At 31.1% G+C, this 17,851-nt stretch overlaps 1 protein-coding gene across 4 annotated transcripts; it reads right to left on the bottom strand.

The window, feature by feature from the left end:
* Nucleotides 1-4,357: 4,357 nt before the first annotated feature.
* On the bottom strand, nucleotides 4,358-15,316 carry LOC120771401 (putative transcription factor SOX-14). Of its 4 annotated transcripts, none has more exons than XM_040099372.1 (3): nucleotides 15,222-15,316; nucleotides 13,173-13,463; nucleotides 4,358-6,347 (listed from the first exon to the last, which is right to left on the bottom strand). In XM_040099372.1, exons 2-3 carry the CDS (start codon nucleotides 13,335-13,337, stop codon nucleotides 4,869-4,871), a joined length of 1,644 nt encoding a protein of 547 aa, XP_039955306.1. In that variant the 5' UTR covers nucleotides 13,338-13,463; nucleotides 15,222-15,316; the 3' UTR covers nucleotides 4,358-4,868. The 4 variants fall into 4 exon arrangements, with proteins under 4 accessions (XP_039955306.1, XP_039955303.1, XP_039955305.1 ...); XM_040099369.1 differs by lacking the exon at nucleotides 15,222-15,316 and adding an exon at nucleotides 15,035-15,146; XM_040099371.1 differs by lacking the exon at nucleotides 15,222-15,316 and adding an exon at nucleotides 15,035-15,146 and having other exon boundaries at nucleotides 13,173-13,449.
* Between the last annotated feature and the right edge of the window lie 2,535 nt (nucleotides 15,317-17,851).

Genomic DNA, 17,851 nt, shown 5'->3' with positions numbered 1-17,851 from the left:
ATTATATGAAATTACAATTAGTGCTGTTTAAGTACAAATCAGTTAATTTGGTATTTTTGCCTATAACATTGCGATAATAAACACTCAGGGAATTTCTAGCACTCAGTTTTTTATTTCTGCGGATGCTTTCAGAATTTGAATGAGTTTTTCCTCAGTAGGTATTCTAAGCTTCGGCACAAATTCTCTACAAATGCCCCGTAAATAAAAATGTTTACTTATTATTTTAAATTTCCATGCTGCTCTGCTTCTTCTTCTATTCATATATATTAAGTTATATTAAGTTTGTCACGAAGTTTGTAACACCCAGAAGGAAGCGTCGGAGACCCTATAAAGAATATATAAAAATGATCAGTATGTTGAGCTTAGTCGATTTAGCCATGTTCGTCCGTCTGTCTGTCTGTCTGTCTGTATATATACGAACTAGTCCCTCAGTTTTTAAGATATCGTTTTGAAATTTTGCAAACGTTATTTTCTCTTCAAGAAGCTGCTCATTTGTCGGAACGGCCGATATCGGACCACTATAACATATAGCTGCCATACAAACGAACGACCGGAATCAAATGCTTGTATGGAAAACTTTCACATTTGACAAGATATATTCACGAAATTTGGTATATATTATTTTCTAATGCAACAATGTAATCTCCGAAGAAATTGTTCAGATCGGTTAATTATAGCATATAGCTGCAATACGTACTGAACGATCGGAATGAAGTTCTTGCAAGGAAAACTTTCACTTCGACAATGTATGTATCTTCACAAAAGTTGGCACAGGTTATTTTCTAAGGCAACAATGCAATCTCCGAAGAAATTGTTCAGATCGGCTCGCTATAGCATATAGCTGTCATACAAACGGAACGATCGGAATCAAGAGCTTGTATGGAAAACTTTCGCATTACTGCTTAAGGTAACAAAATAATCTCCAAAAAAATTGTTCAGATCGGATTACTATAGCATATAGCTTCCACACGAATTGAACACATATTTACTATAAGAAATGCACCTGTGAAGAGTATATTTGCTTCGGTGCAGCCGAAGTTAACGTTTTTCTTGTTTTAACATAATCTTATGATGGGTTAAAATTAAATGAAAAAGTGATATTTCAATTATTTTAGCGCTGAATTTAGTCGGTTTTCGTCTGATATCAAAGATGATAAAATTGGTTTCCATGACATCAAAACCAATAAGCATTGTGGTCTGAGTAGCTATTGATATCAGAATCTTGGCATGGCATCTTCTTCTTCTTTATTGGGGTAGCCAGCGTAGACGCTTTCTTTTAATTTGCTGACCTATGTCAATGTCGTCGTATATCTCATACAGCCCATCGTTCCTTCGAATGCGATATTCGCCGTGGCCAACGCGCAAAGGGCCGTACTTCTTTCGCAGAACTTTTCTCTCGAAAACTCATTACGGTGACTCATCAGATATTGTCAGCGTCCATGCCTCTGATCCATATATAGTGACTTACAGAGTTTTGTTTTTGTTCGTCGAGAAAGGACTTTACTTCTCAATTGCCTACTCAGTTCGAAGCAGCACCTGCTGGTTAGAGTTATTCTGCGTGAAATTTTGAGGCTGAAGTTGTTATTGGTGTTAATGCAGGTTCCAATATGGACGAAATTATCTACTACTTCGAAGTTATGACCTATCAACTGTGACGTGGGAGCCAAATCGCGAAAGTGACGACAGTTCGTTTGATGGCAGGAGATATTACGTCTTGCCCACGTTCACTACCAGACCAAATTGCTTCGCTTCCTTATCCAGTCTGGAGAAAGCAAAACTAACGGCGCGGGTGTTGAGGCCAATGATATTAATGTTAACGGCGTACGCCGGCAGTTATACCCGCTCGATTTAGTTCTGCAGCTCGAATAATTTTCTCCAGCAATAGATTGAAAAAGGCACATCTACTACATGTTTAGGAGTCGCCTTGTCTAAAGCCTTGTTTATTATAGAATGGTTCGGAGAGGAGGAGTTTTTTGTATTGCTCAACGTCAGTTTACACAGCCGTATAAGTTTTGTGGGGATACCAAATTCAGCTCCTTTCCGTGCTGTCGAAAGCAACTTTGAAATCGACGAAAAGGTGGTGTGTGTCGATTCTCTTTTCACGGGTCTTTACCAAGACTTTGCGCATGGTGAATATCTGGTCAGTTATTGATTTTCCTAATCTAAAACCACACCGAGAAGGACCTAACAGTTTTTTGACAGTGGGCTTTAATCTTTCACACAATACGCTCGATAGAACCATATAGGCGCTGTTGAGGAGGTTTGTACCACGGTAGTTGGCTCAGATTTTGGGGTCTCCCTTTTGTGGATTGGGCAGAGCACACTTAAATTCCAATCGTTGGACATGCTTTCGTCCGACCATATTCTACAAAGAAGCTGATGAATGCTCCTTTTCAGGTCTTCGCTGCCGTGTTTGAAATTTTTAAATAATTATAATAACCATGAGGCAACTTGGGCTGTGTGCTAAGCGGTAGAAAGATGAAAGTTCTAACAGATGAATGTTGAATTTTGACTTGTTTTGCACCGAACATCAGAACTTTACTCAGCTCCAGAGCTAGGTAAAATTTTTTAAATTTAAAAATACCTGTAAATTTATCCATTTTACTTTAACTTATCCATCTCTAGGCGAATCCTTTTTTCTTCCCTTTCATATAACCCCTGTGTTTTTTTCTAACTGTGTTGCTTTCCAGCTTATCGTTAAAAATGGTTACTTTAGGCTGAAGATGAATTCAATATACTGAAGTTCAATGCCCTAGTCGCCTAAAAGGCCTACACCTGTCGCATTTTTCCATTGTTACGCTTTTCTGTATAATGTATATTGCGCATGTTGAATGCATTACATCCAATCTGCTTTGATTCAAGTTTCTAGCACGAATTTTTTGTAAAAGATTTGTGCGGAAGTCATCTTTATTAGAGGAAAAGAAAATAATAAATAAAGATATACATGCATCTATATACATATGTATATATATGGATGTAAACAAAATGAAAACAGCTTACTTCAAACGACGGATGCTCCTCCAAATACTCAAAGATATGCCCAACTTCTTTATCAGTTTTTCTTGGGCTTTTTATTTTTTCCCTAACTTGCTCTGTAAAAAAGACTTACAATATTTACAAAACATTAGGAATGTAAACTTACAACGTCCAACTTACAATATCCAATATCTTTTGAATAGTGATCAGCTATGAGAAATGCGCAAACGAAAAACCACAATTACAATAGAGTCACACTAGGCCAATTCAGAATCTTGTGCATCTGAGCTTGCAAAATTATGCAATTGCAAATATTTACCATCATCAGTGAACGTCTTTTTTGTGATTTCTGTGCAACCCTTGCAAATACCATCAATTCACAGCTGATCGGTGAAGAAAAACATTGTTTGGAAACAAAATGTTCGCACGAATTCGAAAATATGCCGAAAAAAAGTTTTAGGGAAAAATTAACTCACGCCTTATTTGATGAAGCTGCTGAAAAAATTATGGGCATTGAAGGTAAGAAATATTTTTATACGGCACATAGCACAAATTTCACTTTTACTTCATGTCATTTTCGCTCCACTTTTTATTCGGCTTTTCGTGTTTTAGCCTAATTTTATTCAAACGGGCTTACTCCATTTCATCTCTTTGTTTACAATGTGTTTATTTTTGACAGCAGCTGATAATTTGCAAACCAGTGTTACAAATAATACAATGCGTTTTAGGGTTGCTTATTTGCAAGGGTGTAGCAGATGCATCGTTATACATTTTGTTAGTGTAAAAGCAAAAGTATGCTAGCTAATTTGCAATTGCAAGGATGCAAGACCATTTGCACTAGATTCTGAATTGCCCTACTGTGTTTTTTACACTCTTGTATTTGGCAAAATATTTTATTGTTGGATTTTTACTATAAAATACAAAATACAATGGCAAGTACTACAGCTCCCGAATCCCCCTTATAGAATACCCCTTATTATAAGGTGTAAGGGGTCGACTGATTTTACTAATTTATGGGAAAAATAGCCAGATATCAAGTTGGCAATGTAATATAAGGGTTAATACAAGAAATACTTTATAATGTATAGAGCCTTTGTTAAACCATTGTCTTGTAAAACTATTCCATTATATTACCATGTTTATAGTAGCTTTATGGAATCTTTTGATACTCAGACAATGTTTTTACCTAATTTTTGAAAATATATATACATATGTATATTAATAAATTTAAAATCAAACTAAAAATGTATATTTTTAAACGTATGCACTTATACATATTTATCATAAATACCTATAAATCCAAGTTGATTGTCTCACATTCAAAATGCAATTTCTCTGCTTGTATATATATATATATATTATATATGTAATAAAAAAATATTTTTATTGTAAGGTAGATATAATTGTTTTTTGTTTAATTTTTACAAACCACTAAAAGTAATATTACATTTCAATCTTAAAATGCTTGAAAAGCACATATGCCCCTGAAATAGTTTCATCTCACAAATACCAATTATGTAGTAGTAAAATATTATAATATATCGAAATTTTTAATACATATATGTACTTGCAAATATTTTTATATATTTTTGTGATTATTTTAAAATTTAATTTTTAATAATTATTGGAGGTTCCTGAACTGACAACACATAAGGATTTACGTGTATTGAAGAAGCATTATGGAAATCGATTTAAAATAAAAAAAATGAATACAATTTGTATAATTTCATGTGACGTGCTTAAACCTAAATTTGATATATGCATTAAATTGTTGTTAAGAGTTTCATATTACTTTTTTATGCATTTAAAGGTTATTATACAATGTTTAATTCAATTTATGTAAATATATACATATGTCTGTACCACTATATTAATAATGAATTTGTCCTATTTTAAAGACTAGAAAACTCATATCTATTGCTAAACTCCAAATGGCTGCCTGAAGATTCCGGTGGGAGGTCATCATAGGTAAAAGCAAGAAGAGCTCCATTGGTATCATAAAATGTATAGTTCGATGAATTAAGATTTTCAGAATGAATGTCATGATTACAGTTAGTAATTGATAGTGGAGAAATATTGGCAAAACTTGTATCCACTATTACATTTGTACTAGCGTTATTTAATCTTATTTGTGGCGAATGCGGCGATGTTAAAATACTGCAATCGCTATCGACGCTGGTACATGGAATTGATATTGCACATACGTCATCTCCAACAATAAGTCCATTATTTCGGTCTGTTCTACATAACCGATTACTGTTATGAATCTCAATATTCATTGTTACGGTTTGTTGTTGCATCGTTGCGTCATGATTATCAGATTCGCATTCGTCAGTACAATATAAGGATTGATTTATAATGCCACAGTTTGAATCGTCAGTTGAAGAGTTGATAATACTCAGATGCTTGTTGTCATCACGCGAAGATAGTAAGGAATTAAAAACGGGAAGTTTCACTGTTTCATATGGATATTGCATTTGGTGAGAGTGATGACTGGCAAGATGTAAATTAGCATCATTTACTATGTTGTCCTCTTTGCGGAAACATGAGATCGGAGAAACATCGTTTACATTTATTTGTTCAGAATTAAGTGCGCTTTCATGTGAAAACTCGATTCTGGGGTTATGAAGCTCAAATTGCTGGTCCAAAAAGTTTTCAGAGTTTATTAGTTTTAAAACATCTTCAAGTGGAAATTCTGGGCCACTTTTCAAATGATTAAAGTCGGACGGCTCAATAGGATCTAAACTAGGTATATTATCAACAATCCCTGAGTTAATATCACAGATATTTGTATCACTGTAAGAGTTTCTATCATTTGAATTATGTGGTAAGTAATTAATGGGATCTTCTCCTTTGCATATATCTGCAGATTTAAATATAGGAGACGTTTCTTTCATTTTAATTATTTTTTTTTGGTTAGTAGAGACGGCCTTGGAAGTAGTTTTTTTCGAGCTTCGATTACACCGTTGAATTCCATCTGTACTGCCACTAATTATACCTTGTTTACTCTTTTGCTCAGAAAAAGACGACTGAGGTATTAATGCTTTCTTTACAATTTCATGACATTTTGCACCGCGATATGATTTTTCATTACTATGTCTTGAAGTAAAAAATCGTGACTGTTTTTTCTGAGGTCTATATTTATAATCAGGATATTCTATCATATGCAGTTTGCGCAAATTTTCGGCTTCAATTATATAAGGCTGCTTTTCTTCTTTATCCAATAATTGCCAACGCCTACCAAGCTCTTTAGATATTTCGGCGTTATGTAGATCAGGCGTCTTTTCACATATTTTTCGTCTTTCCATTTGACTCCATACCATAAATGCATTCATTGGCCTTTTTATATGACCAGGATAATGTTTCTTCGTCTGAAAATGAAAAAAAGTTGTAATATATAATACATATGTATGTATGTATATGCACATCTCTAATATAAAATATCACAAATGAATTAAATGATGAATTTTAAATGATCATCCGATTATCAGATAAAACAATATAAAATACTTACAATATACGTATGTATGTGCAAAAAATTATTTCAATAAGTACATATCTTTTTACTTATAAATCAATAGTGTCGAATTTAATTAATTACTTAATTTTTAATAAGGGATTGTGAAACCCTTATGTATTTTCACCAATTTGTTACGATGAGGCATTCGGCCAAAATTGCATATTTTAATAGCTTAAGGCTGTCATATTGCTTGAAAGATGCATAAATTTCCCTGAAAAAATTCCCCACAGACCGTCGATCAGATTCAAATCTAGACTTAAGGTAAGCCACTCCACCTTTTTCTTCAAAGCATATTTTGAGCTTGCCTTTCCGTCCAAATTTAATTTCGAATTCTTCATTTCAAAATTTATATATTCCATAAAATACAATTTGCATTTTTATGGCGTTGCTTTAGACATGACTTAGGAACTCGATTTTCATACTTAAGGCATACATCTTTTCTTATTATTTGGTACAAACGTTGTTTAGTCACATCTAAACCCAGAACCGCTTGAAACAGATATGACTATTGGTTTATGGCGCGGATAGGGATCAGAATTTTTCAGAAAATTGTTGTTGTGTTCCCAAGTCTCATTACAGAAACATAAATTTGGCCAACTTTCATGTCAGATTGATTCTATCCTTTAATCAATCCACCCTTCTAATCTAGAAATTCAGTAATTGTGATCTATTTTTGTCGTCTTTTTTTTTGAGCGGTTTGCATGGACCATACAAACCCAATATATGTAAGGGAAAACATTTCGTATATGGTCAAGGTTGCAAATTCGAAATATTTGAATCGAAAAAACTCCTAAAATTTAACGATCAAAAAATAAAGCCTTTGATGAAAAGTGTGTTACCAACACCGTAAAGCACGGTGGAGCCTAAACACAAGTCTAAACTTGTTACTGAGTGGCTGTTATATCGAACACCAAAAAGTTTGGTTAACCCTCCGCAGTTCCCAGACCTTGACCGAAAAATCAAGCAGAGGAAATTCTCAAAAAAACCTTGATTAAAGAATGGAATGCAAAATCTCTCCATAGATTACAAAAAAATGTTACAGAATCCATGCCTAGAAGATTAGTAAGGTCCTGAAGTCCAAAAGAAAGCAAACAAAATACTAAAATGAATATTAATCCAGCTTATAGATTTTAACTTGACAGAACGCTGTTTACTTTTTTTGTCTCGAAAAAACGGAAGTATTTTTTTCTTAAGTGTATTATTTTGTGAGTGTTTAGTTTTTGTTTATTATTAATACTAAGTTAGACTCTTAAAATACAATATAAGCCTTGAATTCTACAATCTCTGTCGCAAAAGAAACAGAACTTTTTAAATATAACTGTTTCTGGTGGCGCCACCTATTGGTGGGTATATGAAATAAAATAAAATGTTTGATCTCTTGTTGATATTTCGTAAAAATTTCAAGACAATTGGATAACTACAATCGAAGTTATCGGTCAAAAAGTGACAGCAGCTTTTGGTCATCGGTCGTAAAATGCAAAGATCAAATATTAAATTTTGTTTTAAACTTGGGAAAACGTTTACTGAAACATTTCAAATGATGAAAAAAGTTTATGGTGATCAGTGCCTATCCCGTAGTAATGTGCATGAGTGATTTAAGCGATTCCAAGAAGGTCGTGAGGACCTCTGTGACGATCAGAAGTCGGTCGTCTTCAGAAGTCAAAAATAAAGACAATGCTGATTTGTTTTTACGATTCCGAGTGTATTGTACACCGAGAGTTCGTCCCACTTGGCCAAAAGATTAATGCTGTGTTTTACCTTTGTATTATGAAGCATCTTTTGTCACGCATTCGTCGTGCTCGACCACAATACCGTGAGGCAGGGTCCTGGCACCTGTTGCACGATAATGCGCCGTGTCATCGGTCGACGCTTGTCACAGATTTTTTGACAAAAAACTCCATATTAACTATTAATCACTCACCCTACTCACCTGATCTGGCACCCTGTGATTTTTACCTATTTGGAAAACTTCATTTGCCCATGAAAGGGCACTGGTTTCGGACATTTCAGCTATCCAGAAGGCGACGACCGATATTCTCAAGAACATTCCGAAAAATGACCTTAAACACTCATTTGAAATGCTAATTGAAGAAATGCTGTAGCGAAGCACAAGGAAACTACTTTGAATAAAAAATATAACTTTTGAAAAATATTAATTTTTTGTTGTTTTTTTAACAGTCCTGTTTCTTTTGCGACAGATCTTGTATAATAACACTTTTTTATTGTATTAAAGACTGCGTTTTAATAAACACTTTAATATTGAAAGAATTGCTAGTTACTCATTTTTGACGCTCACAATATAAATATGTTATTCGTAAGTTGTGACTTACTTACGGTACTGTTAAATGGTGCTAAAACAAAAAATTTCAAGAAAATATGAATATCAAAAATGTTTGCTGTGCTACAAGCAGAACACAAGTTATAGAGAAAAACAATTTTGTACATATAATTTTTATTAAAAACGGACAAAATTTGTATTTTGGGAGATTATATCTGTTTATAAACTTCATTTTAAATTTAAAAAAATCTGAAAATCTATCAAAATAAGTAGTATTCTTGTACATACGGGTAAAGCAGAGAGTGTGACTGAGTGAGATATCTAAAATCAAGAAATTGCTGAAACCATACTCCTCGAACGAAAAATACTATTCATTAAGAATGGTAGAATTAGAGATTAAGTTATTTTTATAACTGTTTTTTTTGATTGTATCATGATGTGACATCACAAATTGCAAAAAATATGAAAACATTAATGAAACGAAAAACAATAATAGTTTCTTTATTTGAAGTTGCAAGTGAAAAAGTTATAATAACGACGGAGTTACTAAATTGTGCGAGAAGTTTTTTTTCACTTTTCCATCTAATCTACAAGTTGAAAAAAAATGATTCGCTTTTTGTAATTTTAAAATAATATATGAAATAAGAGACTATAGCGGAAACATGGTAATCACATTACATCGTTTAATATTTACATCAATTCATAAGAGTATTTATTTAAAATTATATAAAGTAAAAATTAAAATATTTTGCTGAATTTCTTTCTTTTATTAAAAAGTTTTTAGTTACACTAATCTGTTCTATCATATCTATCATATATCGGTGCAGAGCAAAACCAGCCGATGATTTAAATTTCTGTGTTTTAGGTCAAATTGTTCAGGTCGATTGTATAATCGCTATTTGCAAGCCTGAAAGGCAAAACTTTATAACTGAACTTTGATTACAATTCTACTTAAAATTGTAAAAAGTTTTAAAAGACTCGCTTATACCATGTTCAGACAGAAAATTTAAAAGATTAGATTATATTTAAGCATTTCATAACCCAATAGTGTTCTCACTGCCGTTAGAAAGATCAAAAAACAGCTTTTATTGTCTTTAAAGAATTCACATCGCTTAATATTTATCAAAAGAAAAGATTGTCATATAGTATTTTGAAATAAAAAGACGGTTTTTTTTTAATATTTTCTATATAATAGAAATAATGGCTGCATTTTTTCATTTGTTAAGTCGATTTTCAGATGAAATTAGACTCATTGCTTAAAAAAAATTTGTTTGTTTACATTTTTTTCCCTTTGTAGTGTCTAAATCAGCTGTGATAATGTAACAGATTTCCAGTGCTGACAAGTAGATTGCGCAAAATCAGAGTCGCACAGAGAGATTTAGCGTGGATCAGTTTCAAATCATTTCAATGAAGTGATTTGGAACTGTCATTTTTGTATGGCGAAATCTTGATAAATTTTTAAGATTAGTGGGATAATCCATTCAACAGCCGAAATCGTGTGATTAAGTGTCGGTCTGAACATGGTATTAGTTTCATTACTATACTTTTTATGATCAAGATCAATGCTGGCATCAATTTAATAAAAACAAAACACTATATTCATCATAGTAGTATGCATACATGGGTATATTACATACTTATTTCGCTAATTTCTAGTAACTTATTATACGTATGTATGTGTTATAGACTTAACCAGAAAGCAATATATTAGGTGAATATTTTAAGACTAGGGCAAGATCATGACGGATTGCATATAACATGCTATTGCAATTTAATTAAAGTATGCTCAAGAATGTGTTTCCGCGCAATTAAACTAATCAATCCAGCCAAGAAATGTGCATATATTTTCTAAGATTATTCACGTTGCCGATAAATAAACGGAAGTTTGAAACGCCTTATATAAGTTTTATGGGGTTTATATTTGATTAATTTTTATGCCATGGAGCAGTCTTAACACGAAAATACCGCCTAAAAATATCTTATAGAGGTGGTTATTACACAATTTCATATCGCATCATAAATATAATATTAGTAACCACATAAGTTAATTCTCAGATGACCTTCTTCCATAAATTTTTGTATCAAATTTGCTCAAATTGTGGCTCATCTGAGAATTAACTTGTGTGATGGTAATGGACTTCATCTGCAATAACAACACTTCATTTCATCAATATATTTCAATATTTACAGAATTCAGCTCATCTTGTCATTCTCATCATTTATATACATTACATATGTGAAAACCATGGCCTTTGAAACTAGCACTTTATGCACGCGATTTAATTATATTTTGAAATACTTTTTTAAATTTATTTTTTTAAATTTAAGTTACATACATATGTGTGTATCAAGTTTGTACTATGAATTGTTGAATTTTTGTTTCTGGATGTTTTACATATACCTATGTACATAAATAGTGTGCATATAAATGAACCAAACACAAAAATATCTCATATATTTTCCATTATATTTTTTTTACTTAAACTGTTAATTTACTCTCCCATTCCTTGAAGCTTATGTACCCTCTTAGTTAGACTAAATAATTTAGGTGGTTAAATGTAAAGCTAAACCCATAAAAGCAATACTAAGCTTAATGAGTCGTCCTTTAATACTTCTAAGGGAAATAGCATCCTCCTTCGAGTTTGTTATTCAGTTCAATGAATTCACGATGTGAACTTTAGGTGTGTTGAAAGTTTATACAACTGCAATGTCTATATACACACATTTGTATGGCGTGCTTTTTTGAAGTTCAGTGGCCTCGATAGAAAGCTTGTAAGCTTTTATTTCTATATAGAAAGTATGTACTTATGGCAAACAGCTAAAGTTAATGATGAGTAGGAATGCTAGTTTGTATTCTTGATTGTGTTTCTCTATTCACCCAGTGCACCCAGGACATGTTTCGGAATTGTTAATTAAATTATATGATTTAATCATCGGAAAAAACAAAGGCTTTAGTTTTTTCTTACTTCAAGTTTCTTTTTGGTTACGGTACATTTGAAACATAGTACATGCCACAAAAAAATCCGCAACAAATATGTATGTATGTATACCACTGTTTTAGTCAGTCCATTGTACGTCATAAATAAGAATCTGTAGATAAATAGCAAGGAAAGATTATTTAGCGTTATGAAATGGTTACTGACAGTCAGGAATAATTATACCATGAACAGGGTATACATATTAAGTCTCCCACTAAGTTCGTAACACCCAGAAGGAAGCGTCGGAGAACCTACAAAGTATATGTTTAAATAATCAGTGTGTTGAGCTGAGTCGATTTATTCTGTATATATACCAACTAGTTTTAAGATATCGTTTTGAAATTTTGCAAACGTCATTTTCTCTTCAAGAAGCTGCTCATTTGTCGGAACTGCCGATATCGGACCACTATGACATATAGCTGCCATACAAACTGAACGATCGGAATCAAGTTTTGGTATGGAAAACTTTCACATTTGAAAATGTATCTTCACAAAAGTTGGCACAGGTTATTTTCTAAGATAATAATGTAATATCGGAAGAAATTGTTCAGATCGGCTTGTTGTAGCATATATCAGCTGTACAAACTGAACGATCGGAATCAAGTTCTTATATGGAAAACTTTCAAATTTGACAAGATATATTCACGGAATTTGGTATAGATTATGTTCTAACAATGTAATCTCCGAAAAATTTGTTCAGATTGGATTACTATAGCATATAGATTCCATACAAACTGAACGATCGGAGTTAAATGCTTTTCAGTTTTTTTCATTAAGTTTATGTTAATAATAAATCTGCTTAAAATTTCAAATAACTATAAACGACAAAAAGATCCATTTTCTTTATTAAATAACCTTAATGCTTCTAGCAAACAACCTGGCTAAAAAGAACTAGTAAAATGTTTTCCCTTGGATGAAAACCTTTAGATTTACTTAAACACATAGTTACTAAAAGAAATGCACCTGTGAAAGGTATATTAGCTTCGGTGCAGCCAAAATTAAAATTTTTTCTTGTTTTTAATTTATTTCATCAGAAAAATGTTTAAAAAACTTTTTATAATGTCAATCTGTTCACAGTAAATTCAATAATTTCATTGTTAGTATTCTACAATTCTCCGTAAATTAACACATAAATACACTTAGGTATATGTATATACTATGTACATATTATGATATTTATTAACTTATTGTTCTTAAACTTACAATTACATAGACGTAGTTATTATTTATTAAAATTAGTTTGTGTGATATTTTGTTCCTTTGGAATTCTTCGTGTTATCCAAACTGTACTAAATTTTAATCAACTGATGAATTTAGAGACCTTCAAATATATTAAATTCGGTACTCCTGCTTATATTATAATGTCTTCCGATATATGTACATACGCATATAGTATAATTGCCCGTTTATACACACTTACCTGGGTTGCATCTGAATAAGGTGTGCTGGAATTCAAATTGACTCGCTGCGAACCAAAAATCAATTCATCAGATTTCAAATGCCCATCATTATACTCGAATTCCTGAGACTTACTAGGAGAGATCATGTCGGATTTCATAAAAGCTTGAAAGTTAAAACCATCCATTTTGTCAAAATTTTAATCTTCAATATCACATGCTCAACGAATTATAGTTTTTTATTCAAATTTAAAATCAACTGTTTAAGGAGCGTTTAATTATAGTTTTGTGGATTTTAAACTGTTAAATGCACGCTTATGATTGGCAGTGTTTTTTATGGCGTGGATACATATTAGTAAATATTATATGCATGTACGTATGTATATGTGCTTAGATTCAAGATTTCACATTATATATTTTTATTTCACACACTGTAGATATTGATATAGATTACACATACATATGTATATGTACATATGTAGTTGCATATGTATGTGAATGTATGCATATACTACGAACATATACATGTGCATAAAAGTCTAGGTCTGTTTAAGTATTTACCGACATATGTACATATACATATATCAACTGTTAGTAAATTTATATTTTATAAAAACAAATAAATATATGTATGCACATATAGTATATACACGTATGTATGGGCATGTTGACATGAATTCATATTTACTATAATAATACAATGTATGTACATACATACATATGTATGTATGGATGTATTTATGTATGTACGCATAATATTTTGCTTAATAATGAATGTTGTATATTTGCAGTTGAACTGATAAACAACGTCATAATAAGTCAAGGTAAAATTAACATTTGTATTCGCTTCATATACTTTCATGTCTGTACATACTTATGTACATACATACATACATATATGCAAACCATATATACAAATGTATGTAAAAAGAAGGAAAACAGTAAAAAATACTGCATGGACTTCGAAGCATAAATAAATAATTACATTTATAGAAGTTTAAAGAAGAAGGAAAACAGTAAAATATATTATTTATTAAATGTAGACCAGCCTAGTATATTGTTGAAAATTCCTATCTTTGTGTACATTTGGATCGTGTGGAAAACATTATATTTGAGGAGAGCTGTGACATAGGTTTTATTTTGTCAATATGAGAATGATTTTTATTCGAAATTTTAGACACTCCAACCATTCAAATAGCTCATGTTATGTATAATCCTTTTTCTACTGGGTTATTACTCATTATAGTATTGTTCGAATTTATCTTTTAGTACTCTGTTGAACACATGGTACCTGTATTATAGAATGCTTGTATGTATCTACTTACATACACACTTGTATATATATGTACATACGTATGTACATATGCAATCGTTTACATGAATATACATATGCATGTGTGTAAATGTTCATATGTATATAGCTATGCATTCACAGCGTAGTAAATATTAGTTTCGTCATATTAATTAACTATTTTCATACATTTTTCTTTCGACAGAAAATATAATTAAATACATACAATGTACTCACGCATGTAGATGTATGTATATGTACATATGTATGTATGTATTTAAGAAAGATTGTTCTATTATTGTTCTTATAGTTCGAATAAACCTGAATTAAGTTACACCTTTATACAAAAAAATAATGCAGATGAAAATGACACATACATATAATATTAGTTCAAAATGTCTATTCCGTTGATTACTTATAAATTTGTACTTATGTATATATACATACATATGTATTAGTAGTATTTAATTTTTTTATAGATTAATCTGGATAAACACGGCAGACGTAACTTTGTATAAAAAAAATGCACTCCGAAATATTTAGATACATACAATTACATACATATATACATATGTATATTGCATGTGTGCATACTTTCGTATTTAGGTAGGCACTTATGCCTATATGTAAAACGAACTTCGTAATTTTTTAGTGAACTGTTGATATTAATTGTAAATCATGAAAGTAGCACCAAGGTTTTCTAAAAAATTATACCGATTTTGTAACATTTAAATCCACTTTTTTAAATAAGAAAACTTGTATTTTAAATAAAATCACTAACAAAAGTTGCGACCACAATTCGTCGTATAAACGAATAAGATAATCAACAGTTTCTACTGCAATTTTGTGACTTTATGAAACGTTGTTGTGTTGTTATTCGATGCTTTTGCACTGAATCAGCTGTTCAACGTCGTAAATGGTTAGTATTAATCATACGGTAGTCATGTCATGGTATTGAACCAGAATACCCAGTACGAAATTTATTGACCACTGCTGTTCATTGAACTTTATAGAATATGGGAATCTTTATAACATACATATGTATGTAAATAATTATTGAGTAGTTTGTGAAATTTAATAGTGTTCTATTAACCACGGTAAACTTTTTAAACAACACAGTATTTTATTTAATTATTATGGTATATGCATAAATGCATATGAAGTTCTGAACACACGTATATGTATGTATGTACGTTAGTTTGAACATGTTTCGTGCAGGGTTTAATGGAATGAATTCGAATACAAATATACCTTTTGCTTGTATAAAACAAGACTGTCGACCATGTAGAATATTCATCCATACATGTGTATGCGTGTTTATTAGTATTTGTAAAAATGACAAAGCGATTTGTAGCAGAACGCATATTTAAAGGGCATATATGTATGTATGTATGTTTGCACATATGTTCATGCAGATGCATTAAAGATATAACACATATTTACAAATAAAATGTAGAATCGTTACTAGATATTTACATGTGTGTTTAAGCATGTACATAAGAACATATGTATGTATATTTATCTATATGTATGTGTACGCATATTGCTGCCTTTTTATATACATATGTATATGTATACAAAACTACGTTAAGCTTTTTATTTGATTGAGAATATGCATCTATTAGAATGTAGTACATATTTAAAAACTTTGGGATGATGCATATACATACATACATATGTACATATGTACATACTATATTTAAAGCTTCCTACTATACATTCTATATATTTATATGCTCGCAGTATTTGGAGATATATGTATGTATGTATATATATACTTATGTACTTGCTTTTCAAATGAAAAAAATCACATATGTACATATACATACATATACACACATATGTATGTACATATTATGCTCGTATTATATGAATTTTTGCTGTTATTATTATTTAAAAAGCAGTGTATACATAAATACATGTTATGGAGGATTAAACGTTCATTTTTATACATACAAATGTACATACAAATGTATATAGATTTAGCACGGAATCCGTGATATATTGTGCCCTCACCTCTTATTACATCACTTTATCGAACTCAGTCGAAATTAGAAGGATTAACAAAGCATCTGGGCTAACAAAAGTGACACCATCTTGCAGCAGCGAATAAATATGTATTTCGAATAAAATTAAGTTAATTTTTTAGCCTATCAATAAATAAGTTGCTGATAATTTTGATGCTTTCTGGATTATTTTTTAATATGTACATACATATGTATGTACATAATATAAAGCCATACATGTTAAAAAAGTAAAAATATTTCTATGTGAAAAAATTTAAGATTTTTAAAGATAGTGGAACCATAGTATTATAGACATTTGTTTGTGCATTTTGATCGTGATTCACGATCATGATTATTTTATATTTACAAATATTTGGGGTACTCACAACGTTTCATAAAGCATGGCAAAATCATAAATCATAAATTTTTATACTAGTTTAAAAAATTTGTTGTTGGTTTGCATACTAATATAAGTTTACGCAAATACAACTCTGAACGCTATGTTTTCGGATCGTTATAACTTATAACTTTATGAGACTATGTGAAAGTAAATGTTCATAATAAAAGGATAGTGAAATTTCGCAAAATATTAGATGTATTCAGGTTTGGTCTGACAAATGTCTTCGGAGAGAAGACAGAATTAAATTTAAAAAAATTATCAAATTTTCAAAAATGAAAAAATACAAAAAATATAAAAAAAAATCGGCCCACTCCGGGATTAGCAGGGATAGTTGTCAAATTAATAGAAGTTTTTTTTGAGGAAAAAAAATGGCGAACTTCGAAAAAAATTTATTTAAAAAAAAATTGTCAAATTTTCAAAACTAAAAAAATAAAAAAAGTATAAAAAAAATTGGCCCACTCCGGGATTAGCAGGGATAGTTCTCAAATTAATTAAAGCTTTTTTTTGAGAAAAAAAAAGGCGAACTTCCAAAAAAAAAAAGACGATTTTACTTAAAAAAACCTATTATTTGATATAATTTATTGTGTTCAATTTTTTTAGTGTATTTTTTCGAAAAGTTGATTCAAACACAAAAATTTAAAAAAAAGGTCCCCAAAAGTCAATTTCTACAAAAGTTAGGCTATTCGAAAATAAAAAAGCCATTTTTTTGAAAAATTCATAACTTTTTTGAAGTTGAACAAAAAATTTTGAAAAAATTCTCAAAATTGTTTTTCAAAGGGTAGAAAAGGATGGATAAGTTTCAGCAAAATCTAAAGAGGTCGGGTTCAAAAGTGGTCGATTTGGTATGGAATACCCCATACACACCGAGCTTTTTGAGATGGTCTGGAGTTCAGCAAATATCCAAGGCGAAGACGCCATGCATTTGGTATCCGTAGTGCGAAAAGAATTGTCCACAGTTTGCGACACAACCATGCGTTGGGCAGTATACCACAGAATGAAGAAATA

The sequence above is a fragment of the Bactrocera tryoni genome, chromosome 3 (assembly GCF_016617805.1).
Source record: "Bactrocera tryoni isolate S06 chromosome 3, CSIRO_BtryS06_freeze2, whole genome shotgun sequence".
In the NCBI taxonomy this organism is placed as follows: domain Eukaryota; kingdom Metazoa; phylum Arthropoda; class Insecta; order Diptera; family Tephritidae; genus Bactrocera; species Bactrocera tryoni.
The sequence above is the reverse complement of the archived record's forward strand: the minus strand, read 5'-3'. Positions and strand labels throughout refer to the sequence as shown.